At 38.1% G+C, this 15,883-nt stretch overlaps 1 protein-coding gene across 2 annotated transcripts in view; it reads right to left on the reverse strand.

Annotated features, from left to right (window-relative positions):
• UPF1 (UPF1 RNA helicase and ATPase) overlaps nucleotides 1–15,883 on the reverse strand; it is a 28,413-nt gene that overhangs the window by 10,781 nt on the left and 1,749 nt on the right. Inside the window, exons 2-14 of one of the 2 annotated variants that reach the window (XM_054013720.1) lie at nucleotides 9,672–9,814; nucleotides 8,605–8,694; nucleotides 7,468–7,635; nucleotides 6,359–6,539; nucleotides 5,269–5,430; nucleotides 4,380–4,464; nucleotides 4,090–4,188; nucleotides 3,466–3,574; nucleotides 2,175–2,334; nucleotides 1,906–2,024; nucleotides 1,389–1,553; nucleotides 983–1,097; nucleotides 268–411 (exon numbers count right to left, since the gene is read on the reverse strand). In XM_054013720.1, the coding sequence (XP_053869695.1) occupies nucleotides 268–411; nucleotides 983–1,097; nucleotides 1,389–1,553; nucleotides 1,906–2,024; nucleotides 2,175–2,334; nucleotides 3,466–3,574; nucleotides 4,090–4,188; nucleotides 4,380–4,464; nucleotides 5,269–5,430; nucleotides 6,359–6,539; nucleotides 7,468–7,635; nucleotides 8,605–8,694; nucleotides 9,672–9,814 (1,740 nt within the window). Of the gene's footprint in view, nucleotides 1–267; nucleotides 412–982; nucleotides 1,098–1,388; nucleotides 1,554–1,905; nucleotides 2,025–2,174; nucleotides 2,335–3,465; nucleotides 3,584–4,089; nucleotides 4,189–4,379; nucleotides 4,465–5,268; nucleotides 5,431–6,358; nucleotides 6,540–7,467; nucleotides 7,636–8,604; nucleotides 8,695–9,671; nucleotides 9,815–15,883 lie in introns of both variants that reach the window. The other variant, XM_054013719.1, reaches the window with a different exon arrangement.

Here is a 15,883-nt window from a genome sequence, read left to right on the forward strand (position 1 = left end):
TTAGAGTCATCCAGAGGTGAAGTCTCCAGTCAGACCGTAACATGTCAATCACACTGAAACAAAGATCGCACTTTGGAAAGAAGACAATTTTATTGCTGTCACATAAAACAAAAAAGTTGTTTGGACCTGCAATAGGGAACTGTCTATCCAAAAAGTGGGGAGTTTTCAGGGAAAGCTGCAACAATCATTTTCTGTGCATTATAAGTAGCGAATAGATATCTGTATCTGCTTAGGAGTTCCATTATTTTTTAGATCAACCCTTCGTACCTGTTTGGCTCCCAGAACAACTGGCACCATACATTCTGGTTCAGTAGCCTGTGTGCTTTCATCTATTAAAATGGAACGAAACTGCATTTTTGCAAGTCTTGGGTCACCTGCTCCCACACACGTGCAGCAAATAACATCTGCATTCTGATAAACAGACAAAAACATGTATTTCAGCACCAGCACACTCAGTTACAAAACTTCAGTTATGAAAGGACATGCTAGTAAATACTGACCAAGTGTATATCAATAGATAATATTTTTATATGGAAAACCATGCAAGTTGTTTTAGTACTTCATTGTCTTGATCTAAAAATTGCCAGAGTGTTTTTCTAAAAGATCTGCTCTAGGAATTTTCTTCGGGGAAGTTCTATGGCCTGTGCTAGACAGAAGATCAACCTAGATGATCACAATGGTTGGTCCCTTAAGGCCTTGGAATCTACAAATCTGAAAGAATTCCCAAGTGGTTTACAATGATACACAGATCTCCACCTACCAGTGAAGTGTAGCCACCTCAGGATTGAAAAGAGGCAGCTATTTAAAGAGGGACATTACTTAATCACAGGTTGTAAACAAATTGTTATGCCTATATTACAAACACATGTAGATGGTTGTGGCCCTGCCCCAAAGAACAGACTGTTTTAAACATTTACTTATCCAACCCTTCACTAGTCTGCAAAAAATGACAAGTCCTAACAAAGAGAAAAGGAGTCTGTACCATAAGTAATTCACGCTCTGCTGTTCGTTTCAGTGCACGATAGCGTTTCTCATCAGCAGATGACAATTCTCCAGTTTCATCTTTCAGCTGCTGCAGTTTCTGGAGCTCAGGCATACTACACAGCAAAGGAATTTGTCATCAAAACATAATCAGGTTTTCTTCTTCAAATTCTAGTGTAAAACTCCTGATATTTGGGGTTCTAGGGCTCCCTTGAGCAGAATGGCAGTTGAGCAGTGGACTTTTTTTTTTTTTGGGCAGTCCACAAGGGACAACTGAACTCACATTATTTATTAAGTCATGGCTTACCCCCAATCTCTGCATTAAATTTAATGTAGTTTGCCATTTTCACGTGATAACCTACTGCAACACCAAGCCCCCAAGATATTTTTCTTGGACAACTTCTTACCTATCCATGTTTCTGATCTGGTTGTGCAATGCCAGGAAAGATACCGGAGAATCAATTGCCTCGCGGCTTTTAGCACACAGACGAACGACTTTTAGCCCTGTCTGATGGATCTTCTCAGTGAGCTGATCCACAGCTATGTTACTTGGGGCACAAACTAACACAGGCCTTAAAAATTAAACAGAAGAAAAAACTGATGTCAACACAAGTGCTGAGGAATTATAAAACTTTCCTAGAGGAAAAAAGCTAATCAAGACAAGATCAGAATCATCCAAAATCTGAATAGATCCTAAAGACAAGCTGTTCACATATGTTTTTCAAATTCAGCATTTTGAAAGTTTGTCAGGAGTGGCACACTTCTGGAAGAAATGTTCCAACTGCAGCAAGACAGCATTGTATTTTAAGTATATACTTTAACAGCTGTAGAATATAATTTCTATTTATCAATACAGAATAAGTGTTTAAAGTATCACACAGCTTCAACATATAAAGTATTCAGTTATCAGTTAAAATTTCTTACCCATTGCCCTGCCTAGCTAAATGGTAGACAATAGTGGCTGATGTCACAGTTTTTCCTGTACCAGGGGGACCTTGGATAAGGCTCAGAGGACGCTGCAAGACAGTCTTTACAGCATAAACCTGAAAAAAGTTTTGCTATTTTAGCATATCGTTTGTACTTAACGTAGGTAAGCATAGTTAGGTTATCATACATTTTTTCACTCAAGTCTATAATCCTTGTATGTAAATCCTTTATGAAATTATGGCTGACAAGAGAAATGATAGGATTACCTGAGAATGATTGAGGTCAGGAAGTCCTTGCGCTGTAAAACGCTTTGGCAGCTGGCATTTAATAATCACATCTTCTACCTCATGACCTAACAGTTTGTGGTAGATGTAGCCAGACACTGAAGTTTCATCCACAGCAAATGTTTTTAAAGCACTCTGCATTCTGCAAGTGAAGACACAGATCACACAACACGAACTGAACGTATTCATCCACAAACTTCTGTAATGTGGAGGGGAATTAGGTACAAGATGCAACAAACTCAAAACCCCATTAGCTTAATAAGCAGGTGGGGAGGAGACAAAACACTTTCAGCCTGGCAAACAGGGTTAGCCTTCTGTCATTCTGCTAGCAAAACCTGAGCTCCCTATGGTCTTAGCTACTGCTCTTGTGCAAGCGAACCATAGTGTGTTTCCAAAGGAGGAAAAACTCCAAGGAAGGCAAACACCACTACAGATAGTCAAGATTACTTTCCACACACCCTGCAGGGTTTGAGGAAGAGTTGTGTTAAACAGGTTTCTTTTGGAGCAGCCTCACATGGCTCACAGAACTCTGTAAATAAAAGTCTGAAGACTTGTGTCCCAATGATTACTAACTCCAAAGATTGCAGTTCAGATTTCATTGCCGTGTTCAGCTGTTCAGGTTTTAGAGACAAAGCCGGATACTTATATGCTACTGAATTGTTACGTGATTTCACTACAAAGTGAAGGTGTGTTTGTAGAACAAACAGGCTAGCTGAAAGGAACCCTAGGTACATACTCAGGTTGCTAGCCTGCACTAAAGCTGGTGACACCACATCATCACTATTATCTTACCAGTGCTAGCTAGATTAAAACTAGCATGGGTATGCCTATTCATGCTACAAGCACACCTTCACTTGCAGTGAAGACATATCCAAAATGGACTGAAGCTCTAGAGAATAACCAGAAAAGATAAAATTTGAGAAAAGGTTTGTGTCTCCTTTCTTTTACGTTAATAATATTCATGATACAAATCAATGTGCATTCAGAATGAGGTACACAAATGAGGAGTTCAATGACGCTTTTGAGATCAGATCCAGTTCTAAACAGAATACGGAGAAAGAAAATAATTCCCTCTGAAGCAAAGGACCTATATATGGTCCCAATTTTGGTATGTGCACCTCATTCTCTCTCTGGAGGTGAATTTCATGAAACAGATACAAAGTACTTCTTCCCCAGTAAAAATTCAAATTGAACTCCAGGAAAAAGTGTTTTGATTATGTCAAACACCTGCTGGACTCTAAACTACTTTCTGAATGCCAGTAAATTTACGTACCTGTCAAATGAAGTGGACTTCCACACAAAATCCACTTGGAAGTTATGAGTAACCTCCACAGGTGCTCCAACACTGCTCCTCAGCTCAATTGCTATCTCATCACCATAATCTGCAGAGCCTTGTTAAGTAGTAATTTATCTTATAAATTTGGAATTTATTTTTCCACTTTAAAAATATTGGAAAGTGGAAATATAAGCAGATCCCTGGGCATCAGCTGGACAGTGATTAAAGCAGTTTAAAAGTTAATTTCCTTTCTTCCTCTTTTCCTATCTCCTGTGGACAGATCATCTCAGGTACTCCTATGGACCCCCATTATTGTAGTGTTTGAGCACTGCCCAGTCTAATGTATTTATCCTCACAACCCTCCTGTGAGGTAGGGCTGTGCTATTACCCCATTGTACAGATGGGGAATTGAGGCACACAGAAGCTAAGTGACCTGCTCAAGGTAACGAGTACTTTACATGCACAAGTGAAAGAATTAAGTTGGGATGGAAGCAACTCCATTTTCCTCTAAAGAACTGCCTCAATCCCCCTATCCCTGAGATCTAACTGATGAACTACTCAAGTCACGGTGCAGCTGAGTCAGTGAAATGATCTGCATCTCTAGAAAAAAGTAAAGGATACTATCAGGAACTTTAATAACATGACCAATTCCTTTCCACAAAGGAGCCAGGTCTCCTTTATATCTCAGGCAGATTTCGTCTCCCTGCATAAGACGCATATCTAAACAGAAGAACATTCAAGCAGTTATTTTTGAAGTCTGTACTGGTAAATCAACCCTCCAACAAAACCAAAAGTTATAAAACTGTTCTGTGCCCCAAGACAGACCATCAGACTGTATGCAATTTTAATGTTACTTACTGGTGACAACATACCTACCTCAAAACAATCTAAGAAGATATAACAGACATTACCTGAGTCAGTCTTTGGCAAAGTGAAGTAAGCAATTCTCTTCTTGTTCAAGCCCAGGTCCCATCTCACTGTGATGTTATCTTGGGTCTAAGTTGTAAAGAAAAGGCATCTTTTACTTTCTAAAAGATTTGTACCAGAGAAGTTTCTTGACTATCCTCCTTTTCTAGAATGCTCAGAACAGCCAAATATTTACAAACACTTAAAGAGAGTTTATACCATTTGCATAACCACTGTATTTCTACAAAACTGAATTACTTACCAGCAACTGGCACCATTGAGGTACTGAGCCATCATCTCCAATTTCTTTACAGTTTCTTCAAGAATGCTGCTTTTGGCCCCAAAGATGTTGAATTTCAGGCACTGTACATAAGCGTGTGCGCTAATCACATATGCCAGGTGTTTATGTGCCCCCATACGACACCCTAAGTTCCGCTGGGAGCCCATCTGAGAAATCCAAAACTGGCAGATAGGCAAGTGTGGTTCCATGGAGGAGATGACCCAACAGAATGCCAATGAAACTGGTAACAGTTCTCTCAAAGTTGGGATGTCCTCCACAGAATCACATTCTCTAAAGACTAAGGAGGAGATTCCCTCTCAAAGAAGGAAGGAGAGACTAAGGATTCAGACATGTTTCAAAACCCAGTAGCACCACCACTGTTGCTTTCTGTCACCCCCCTGCTTCCAATCTCTTTAAATTCTGTGTGATCATTTTCCATCTATCTCCCATGGTACAAGTAATGATAATGGTGACAGTTGCTACTGTAGTAAAGCTATGTTTATTTCACTTAAGTCTTCTCTTTTCTATTGTTAGGAGCCAGGTGTTTCATGTTATCAATTTGAACTGCTTACTAATAACTAAATAAGCATCTTTCAATGTTTCAATCACACTACCTGGGACTCCTTGAGTTTCTTGTCGTAATCTGCTTCAAGCTTGACTAGAGGTCCAAAAATATTTTGGTATTGATAAGCATCCTCATATCTAAGTAAGACATGCTGCGGTTCTTCATCAACACCAGGTTTTTCCAAGTCTTCAAGGGTTGCAGATGGATTTTCCTAGAATCGGGAAATGGTACATTAAGTTCTAAGGCATGAGATCCAGAACATCAAGCTGACCAGACTTTCGTTGTCAAAGTTGAGATAAGAGTAGTAAACACTACAGGGAGAGTAAAGTAGATTTTTAAAATGGTTTCAGACTAAAAATTCTGTCCTCTAAAAAGTGACTAGACATAGCAACACGGGGTTCCTCATTTACCATCATCTGACCTCTGATCAGCTTTGTTTTTTATGTTTGTTTTTTTAAACTGTTATCCCCGCAAGCTCGGACTTGGACATGAAAGTTAAGTTGTGTTCTCTGGGTCAGACACCACTATCAATAATAAATCACCTAAGGCAAAATTCTGGCCTCAATTAAAACTGTGCAAACTCATTAAAGTTGCTCTCACTTAGTTGGGTTGTCTCCGAACTGCTATTAGATGTTAAAGTTTGTCACTGAAGTTAGATAAGACTGAATACCAAGAGCAAATTGGCATCTCCTTACTCAGATATTTGTATATAATCATTGCTTAGAATAGAACTGAACTTTAATCTAATGTGTTAATACAGGTAAGGAAATTTGGTTTTACAGATACAGTTTAAACTGGCGGTGTCCTTTCAATGTTAAATGATAGAGCGTGTTGGAATTTTGTGATCTACTCAAAAATGCAGAATACATAGCATTATCCACTCTTAACCAAACAATCCTTTCTTCCATCTGATTAGTAATCTCCCAAACCCTCACGCTCAAGAACTGCTATCCTATGTCCAGTTTGTCAAGACTTTGGATGGTAAAGTCGGTGTGGGGAACATGTCTGCATGAATGTAAAATGCTGTGTAAATCTGTGGCATAATACAAATGGTTAATAATGAGGTCTCTCCCATCATGATTAAATACACAGAATTTTTAATATTTGGCTACACATTCCTAATTTAGAGTGGCACATACCTTCCAGAGTTCTTCCAGTTTGTTAATTTGTTGAGCTGTAATCTGACGTGCTCTCAACTGCTCCTGTTCAGAAGGAATCTTTACCAGCCAGGAAAGGAAACAGCGGTCTTGGATAAGAGGTTGCCACTGTGAGCTGTCCCAATTAATATCCTTTAAACTGCTCTGACTGGCACACGGTTGCCTGCACAATCAAGATATTGATAATGAATTTAAATTAGACAAGTGTAAAAACAAGTTTACCCATGTGAAGTTATGCTTCTGAAGTCAAATCTTTCAGTATTTTCAAAAATTACATTGGGCCAAGAGTCCACTATTATTAGGTGCTGCACTTGCCACTATGATATCATGGAGATGAGTGCTCTCAAAATATTCATGAATGATATTGCATCACTTTGACAATCCTACCATCTAAGGTAGCACGTTCCTAAGAGTGTTTGCCTCTGATTCAGTTACTGTTCATTAGGATGGCATACAGAACAGAAACAGAGGACTATTTCTAATATGCCATTACATAATTAAATAAGCGAGTAGAAGCTTACCATAGAAATGGATCTTCTACTGCCAGATAAATAGCAAGCTATAGCATTTATCAGATATAGTAGAGACCATGGTTTCATGACTATGTTCTGTTACAGGACCATTTTCAATTTAATATAAGATTACTCTGTTCTTGAACAGCTGTAATCTTATGGGCTGAGAGAAGTCTTGTCAGTCTGAACCACAGTACGCCACTCTAGTTAGAGGTTAATGTGTCAGCTTCCAACTAGAAGTGTTACTTTGGTATATCTGACATAAAATTATTCAAAAGTTTAATGTGTTTAATGAAAGGAAAGACTCACTGCCTGAGACTCCCTTCATAAAACTAGGATGATTTCCCAGAATAATAGAAAATGTATTTATTCTAGTATGGCTTGGAAAATGTTATTTAATACATGAAGCCTAAGCACTCACCCACAAAGTGCCTGATGACAGCTCAGAATGCAAGAACCATTTTTGGTATTAGGTGAAAACAGGAAGTATTGCCCTTTAGAAATACATGAGGCTATCCCATCAAATTCTACTCTGCTATAGCCTTTATTTGAACTCCCCCCAAAAAGCGATTCTCTCACCTGCACAGTAATACGACTACCGAGTCAGCCTTAGCTGGAATGAAGCCAAGGAGGAACACATTACGACAGCCACAATTATAACACTCCAAGACCGTCTCCCCCAAAGGACCATCTTTGTGAAGAGTTACCTCTTTACACTTTGCCCTCACGAGATGATTTACAATGTGGCTGAAACCAGAACACACACAAGTTCGTATACGATTAATGCAGAAAACAATTCTGGTCACTAGACTCAGTTTTAATCCTAATTTAAGACAATAGAACAGCTCAGTTAGCACTACACACAAAGAATGTCTGCTACAAATACTTGCTATTTTCGCCAACAGAAGAAGTTAACCACTAGCACTTCACTCAGCTGATCTAGGGTTTGGTCTACACTAGGAATTTATGTCAGTATAACTATGTCGCTGAGGGGTGTGGAAAATCCACACGCCTGAGTGACAATTATATGGACTTAACCCTTGGTGTAAACAATGCTAGGTCAACAGGAGAGCTTCTCCCACTGACATAGCTACCGCATCTCAGGGAGGTGGAGTACCTACACTGACAGGAGAACTTCTCTGAGTGTAGGCAGGGTTTTCACTAAGCGCTGCAGCTACTCCGCTGCAGAGATGTAAGTGTAGACAAGCCCTTGGATAGATGTGAAGAAATGACTTGGCTCCCAGGGAAAACGCACATTTTTAAAAAAAATTACTAGTAGTTAAGGATCTGGGGCTTCCTTACAGATCAACTGCAGGGCAAGAGCAGCAATGATGGATGCTGCTGAACAACAGCAGAGGAGAGGAAACAAAGTTCATTTAGTAGACAAACGACCAATGAAACTATTGCTAGCTTCATTCAGACAACGCTCCTAAGTCACTGACTTTGGGGAGGTGATGGGTTCCTTGGTATGTGCTGGTGATAATGGGAAGATTGGATGGGGAAGGAAGCTAAAAGCTCACATGCAGATCCACAGAGCAAATTTCTTTAAAAAAAGGTTAATTGTGCATGTTAAAAACTCAAGTGGATGTTTAAAAGCCAACCTTCTTTTGGAGTCAACAATCACATGAGAAAATGAAGTAGGCTGCATCAGAAACCTAATTTGTTTTCTCTATAAACAGAATTTATTATTGCCATTTCTGTCATTTAGTCACTTACCTGCCAGATGTATTTCCACGCCCATTACAGAACCACTTCTTGCTGGTATTGCAGTAAACCACACAAGCTGGGTCATGGATACCACAGTAACTAAAATCAAAGAGAGAAAAGTAAAAATAATCAGGTAACTGTTTACAGGAATGTACAATTAAAAATGCACAGACCATTCACTGTATTATAGACATAAGCTGAAACTGGCAACTAGGTGTGAGATGGGTTAAACTATTATTCCATACTCTTAATTTTCATTTTGACAGAATCTTCGCAATGCTCTGCAATTCAGCCTTTAAACCACCAAGTCAGCCTCAGTCACTTCCATCCAAGTTGCACTAACTACATTCTCATTTTGAGGTCAAACATCTCCCAGTTTTAATTTAATAAATATTTTAGCAGCTGAATTTATATTACAGGGTTCTTTGTATTATGTATATAGTGCCTCGCCAGAGGGCACTATTCCTTGCTAAGATACTGTGTTACAATATGCAGAAACTGCAGTGGGCTAGTACGGTTAGTATATAGGTTAAGCTATGTACCTGCTGCTTGTATGCTAATTGAGTATTTGTGTATTTACTACACAGGACTCAAGACTTCAGTTGGTCACTTCTATAGAGTACCGCCCATCCAAGGCCTTCAGAACATTTTACAACCATTAAATTAGTCCTCAACACCCCTGAAAGCTGGGTAAATATCCCCACTTTACAGACAAGCAATTGACTTAACCTGTCAATTTCCCAAAGATTACAAATCAACAGCAGAGTTGGGATTAAAGCTAAAATCCTAATTTCCATTCCTGTGCTTAACCAATGGACCGCAGCTTCATTTAAAGGCAGAAAGAAGGTTATTTGTGTTGGGTACGAAGGAAGTATTCCGCTAAAAGGCATACAAAATGGCTCTCAAACTTATTAATTTTTAAGTTTGGCGACAGTGAAACAGGATATATTTACACCAATTCCAATGTCCTTTTGATATTTATTGGGTATACAGTATCATTAAGATTTATAGTTTTCAATGTGATTACTTAAGCCTAATTGAGGCTCCCTCTGAAGTTCATGAAGATCTCAGACTACCTGCAAGCGTGCACAGGAAGATCCTTGGTGTAATAGGTATCTTCTTCATCTTCTTCAAAGTTTAATTCTGCAAGCAGTTGACTGGTTTTAGCTACATTATCATCCACTGCACCATTTTGGAGTATCCCATCAGGACCATTAACCTAAAAAAGAAATTTGATGACATAAGTTACATAGTTAATGCCCCAGTTATAAGTTATACCCCATGCCAGAAAGACTGGGGTTGGGGCACTAATCTACTTCACAAATGCTTATGATAATATAACAAGTTTTTGAAAGGGTCTAATTTGGAGAGAAAAGTAGTTGTAAGAAAGGATAATATTGGAGTATACAGTGGTAACAAAACAAACATTGACTGATATGAGTCTATATGCGAGATGCTAGAATTATCCAATAAAATAAATATGGAAAGATTAAGAATATAGATTGGTTGCTGTTCTGCCCATAGTCAGAATTTACTCAAATCACAAATTATGCTCAAACAATTATATAAGTGTCAAATATTTTTTTTTCCGTCCCCCATAGTTTCCTACGGATATTTACCTTAAAATAGGATCTTTATTTGTCTAGGTCCCCCTCCCCCCCCGCATCTATTTCTGCTGTTCCTGGCCCACAAGGCCATAATCTTTTGTCTGGCATATCGAAATTATTGATTCCATTACATGAGGACATCAGTGAGTAAATGAATTCTTAAACAAAAATAACCTGTTTTTGTAAGTCTAGTTAAAAAATGAGAGAAGTACAGAAAATAGATTTAAGCAAAAATTGTTTCTAAGTATATTATCATTCAAAGCTACCCAGGAGTGTGTCTCATGCTCTTTAACAAAAAGTACTTAATGCACAAATGCAGTACTATTAGCTATATAACACACTGCATCACAAAATACTGTGCATATTAGATCTGATAAGAAAATTACTATACATAAGACATTTTTCAAGCTTGTTTTAACTATTTAATGAGTCTTCCAATTCAAAACCCAAATAATAGCTTTATATCACTATAAAAAAATCCAAGACAAACTGTTCAGACTGAGTCTTGCAGAGACAGCCTAGCCTGTCTGCCAAGTTTCAGAGGAACATGATTTCAAAGATCCAGAACAACAAAGCGTGTACAACAAGAGTGATGAAAGGACTGCTCTACCCCTTCACTAATGGAGCACTATTCACTACTACCATGCAGTTCTGCAACACTGACTCAGGATGTGTGTCAGCAAAGTTAATGCTCCAAATCCCAACCTTATGCATGCTACAAATATATTTTGTCCCTTTTACGCTTATGTAACATTAGCTCCTCAGACATTGGAGATAAGCACAAAGAAAATGTATGCAATAAAATGATCACACTTTCACAGGTATTTACAATGCAGTAGCTGAATTACCCCTTCTCCCAGCATCTTTGTAGTGCTTCAGGTTTGGGTGCTTCTGTTACTAGTAATGAAGGTCATCATGAAAAGAATCTGACCCAATGTATCAGATTAAAGCAGCCATTGCCACATAGAGTTATAGGTGCTCTAGTTTAATTCCAGTGTCAATTATAACATTTAGAAAGCAGATAAATAATTAGCTTGTCATACGCTCATGCGAACTGGCTCAGCTAATATATTGGTGTCAAAAGAAACAAAGCCAGGATGTATGTCCCAAAAAGCTTTGTCCACCCCACCCACATATCTGACCTATTATCTTGTAAGAAAGACCACCCCACAGGCAGGTAAGGAATAACACAAAGAGGAATACTGCTTAATCCCAAATCCACCTTCAGGTATGAAGTCTGGGAAAACAAATACCACAACGTGAGCATATTGATTAGCATAGGCTTAATCAACATAACATTTTGGAACAGTGCTATTGGCTAAAGTTACTCCAAGAAGAAAGACACTCTCAAGGGACATATGATATAATTAAATTCTTCTATGGGGATTAGGTTAATTAGACTGGATCAGGCAAATGCATGACAAGTATTTGCCTCTGAATGTCATAGTAAAGGGAAGTTTCCCACTAAAGGGAAGTTTAATGCTTAAGGTTTGGTCTGTGTGAGGCCCAAAGTTTGGATATTAATTTAATATTTTAATGTGTTTACTGAGTCAGACATTTAATGCAAAATGTCTTGATATCTATTTTTACCTTCAAATGATTTCTTTAGTTCTCTTAGACAATGAAATATGCATTTCCACAGAGAAACTTGTTACCGCTATCCTCATGACAAGATGGTAAACCTTAAAAAAAATGAAATCCAAAAAATGCTGGCTTCTGACCTATTTCTAAGTTTCTTCAGACTTTTGTTGTCCCCATTAATAAACTCAAGGATTTTCTGAATAAACCTCTCTGCAGTCCGAGCAAAACCAAGACCAAGGACAGACGGAGGCACATTCTTTCTAGACTTCATATTAAGAGATGAAGTGCTGTCTGAACACTACATATCTCAGTGAAGTAGCCTTAGTTTTTTCCAGAAGTATTGCAAGAGCTACATAAAATTAGAACAAAATAAATCTGCTTCATTGCATGCCTCATCTAGATATCCAAGTACCCCATAGTTAATTAACACCCAATTCCAGAGTTAATCTCAAAAGCAAGTAAATTCTAATTTACAAAATACAATTTAGAATGGACTAACACTTGCAAGCTAAAAATGTATCAGGTGTGGTACAAGGCACAGGGCCAAGCACCTTCAGCCAACCTAAAAGTATGAATATTTAGTGTAACTACCTCCTCAAAAGTATTGCTTTTATTTAAAAGATTTATAGTCAGCCCAGGGGCTTAAAGAGTGCTGCTTATATGAGGAATAATGGTTCATAGAGGAAAGAAGAATTCCAGCGGCCACAGGGTTTGCAATACTGAACAACAGCATGTCAGACTGACTCCAAAGACAGACAAATCCAAACTTCATCAGCTAAATGACTGAACAACAGTCCCCTGGAAGACATAGAAAGATAACTGGTAACTTCCTTAAATATATAGTGCAATTTTGTAACTAAAATATCATTAAATGGTCATGAAACATGACAAAAAAGAGTATTCAGATCTTCAAATAATTTGAATTTCTTACAGTACAAATACTGAGCACATACATGTGCACTTTGAATGTAAATGGCCTAAATTCAAAAAACAATTATATATTAAACTTGTCAATTGCCTTGTCTGTAATCAAACTGTTTGGAAGCTTATATAAATGTAGATGTCAAAGTGGATAATTAGCTTCTGTGGAACTGCACAGGTTTTCATTTTAAAGGACAGTGAAATTAAAAGTATTTCATCAGCTAAGAGCAGAGTTGTGCCGTACTCCTGCAACAATTGACCACAACAATTGGCCATCAGCTACACCCAAGATATCACACAGAGCTTCCATCCTTTCAGAACTTTAGGTGTGCATGATGTCACCTGTTGCTAGGTACAAACAGTAGCCTAGACTCGGGGCTTGGCAGGCAAGTAACAAGGAAGTGATTCAACTATTGTTTTAAAACCTTCTTGTAATTTTAGCCTATATACACATATTGTTAATGATCTGGCACAAATTGTTTCTTAAAGAAGTCTTGTGTTCATCTTAAAAAATGAATTTAGCACCCTAGTAATAAACATTTTGAAAGATGGGGGCTTAGCCAATAAAAATACTGACACCACAAAAGAGTTGGTCTGTCCTTCAGCATTTTTGTTCTCTTCCCTTGCAAAACTGATCAGCAACACTTTATCAGACTCCGGAGACAAAATTACAGAGCAGCATTATTCTGTTTGGGTAAAGTAGCTGAAAGATTCTTTGAATAGAGGCTTCTCCTGAATATATTACTTCTCAAGTCAGTGGTAACAAAATATCACGGAAGTGCCATTCTAAATTTCTGAAGGGGGGGGGGGGGGAGGAGAGAACCACACTGTCTGGCAATCCTCTGATCTACACACAGGCATAAATGTATCCACTTATTGCCCTTCCACTTATATGGTAGGTACCAAACTTAAAGCTACAGTGGGATAAACACTAATGACGTAAACAAGTATATGGAACTCTTCCAGTATTCAGATAAATAGGGTTCATTTCAGGCTACGGGTCTATGTACTGGGTACAATACCCATTCCAGCACTACATGGTTGTTGTCCCCAGGACAGGACAGCATACTGTCCCATCACAAGTATTTATTTTTTAAGCATCCAGAAATGTGCTAGGCCTTCCCAAAACAGAGAACCCCAAACAGCACACAATCTAAGTTTAATATGATACAGAAAATGAGGATCACAAAACATACAGTGGTAGCAGTCATCAAACCATGGTTGCTCAGTAAGATGTACAAGTCTTAGGACACTTGGGCTTTGTCTACCTAGCATATTATAAGGTCTGATGTTAACTAAAACATGCTTACGTATTTTAAAAATTAGTGTAGACAAGACACACTATTTTTCTACTCTACGTGCTTACATGGCCCCCATTAATATAGTACTGGAAGACCTCAATCTTTAATGTTTATCCTCAAAACACCCCTGTGAGGTGAGGTAGAACTATTATCCCCATTTTACAGATTGGGAACGGACAGAGAGGCTAACTGATTTGCCCCAGGTCACGAAGGAAGTCTGGTAAAGCAGAGAATTGAACCCAAATCTCCCATGTCTTAGGCTAGAGCCCGAACCACTGGCCCATCTTTCCAGATGTGGTCACTCAACCAGTTTAGCACGAGAGAGACAGTATGCCTTGTCTACACGAACCTTCAAAAACTTGTTAGTATTAACTTTACATTACAAATTTAAATGCTAGTTTAGAGAATGCTGTGAAGAGGGGAAATGGACAACAGACAAGTTGTAAGAAACAACAGGGGTATGACAGCAAATAGAAGCTATAGTGACAAGATCAGAAACATCATAGTGCATCTAAAAAGGCCAGTTATGTATGAGCTGCAGGTGGACAGCTGAATCGCACTGCTGATCCCTTACACCTTTTGTCAGTGGTGGGACACCAGCCGACTTCAACAAACACTCAAATTCATGGTTTAATACACATTAGAGAAAGAAAGTCACGATGGAGAGAAGGATCAATTGCCTATACTTTGTTAGAAGAGTGAGTGAAGGAAACATATTTAACTCTCTCTCTCTCCTCCTAACACCTAGGAATTAGGGAGACATTTGAACATTACTCCATAGCAAGTAAACAATGTGCGCATATTTAAAAATAAGATTAAACTGGATTTAATGAAGTGAAAAAATACTTAAAGGTGATCAACTTTCAGGCCCTGTAAGTTATATTTTTTGTTACTTCTCTTGCACAGGCAGATTACAAATTTATGTATCTACTTAAGGCAGGAAAATATTTCCCAGAAGCCTTTGGGAAAGACCCTGATCTATATGATCACAAGCTGAGTCTGCTAAAATGTACAGGACTGGACAGCTACATAAGAAGATTAGGAAAACTAAGGAGATCTATAGTTCTTGCTATATTGTGGTTCAAAAGGAACATTGCCTATACAACATCTAAAAAAAAAAATCAAGCTGTGAAACAAGTACTTGGAGGCAAAATGAGTATCAAGAAAAATATGACAGCTTGTAAAAGCTTCTTAAAACATTGTTTCAGCAGCTTGTTAAAGAGATATAAAAACAAGTTTTTCCACAGGATGGCTATAGATTTTATCTGTCAGTAAGTATCTAAACATACTGTACATAGGAAAACAAATGTAGAAGTTAAAACCTTTCTAACCACATGTTTAAAGGAAACTGTATTTGGTATTAATCCTCAGTCAGGGAATTTTAGCATCTGTAAGACTCGTAATCAGAAAAATCTGAAGGGAATATTACCCAGATGTTATAGAACTACGAAGTATAATTTGTTTAGAAACTTACAAAAGACTTTTGAAGACTTTTGGGAGGACAATATATGATATTAGTATGGTTCTCTCTTGTAGGATGTGTGATTATTTCTATACATGTAGAAGATTACTGTATAGGTAATCTAACTGGAAGGTTCTATACAAAGAGCATGCAGATAAGATGATAATTGAGTGAAGCATGAAAAATTGCAATGTTGTTAATCTTTTCCCCTCTTATTTATTAATCTTCTATAAAAAATAAGTCCTCTGTCTAGATATATGCAACTTGGGTTTTTGCTAAGATTTTATATCAGAGTGCATGAGTAAAGAGACCAATAAAGATGAACTGAGAATCCTTTTAACTGCCATGACTTGAGTTCAGGAGTCTGGGTTTCTCTTACAATAGAACACATCAAGAACACCAAAAACAGCTCAGGG

This window comes from Malaclemys terrapin, chromosome 24 (assembly GCF_027887155.1).
Source record: "Malaclemys terrapin pileata isolate rMalTer1 chromosome 24, rMalTer1.hap1, whole genome shotgun sequence".
NCBI lineage: Eukaryota > Metazoa > Chordata > Testudines > Emydidae > Malaclemys > Malaclemys terrapin.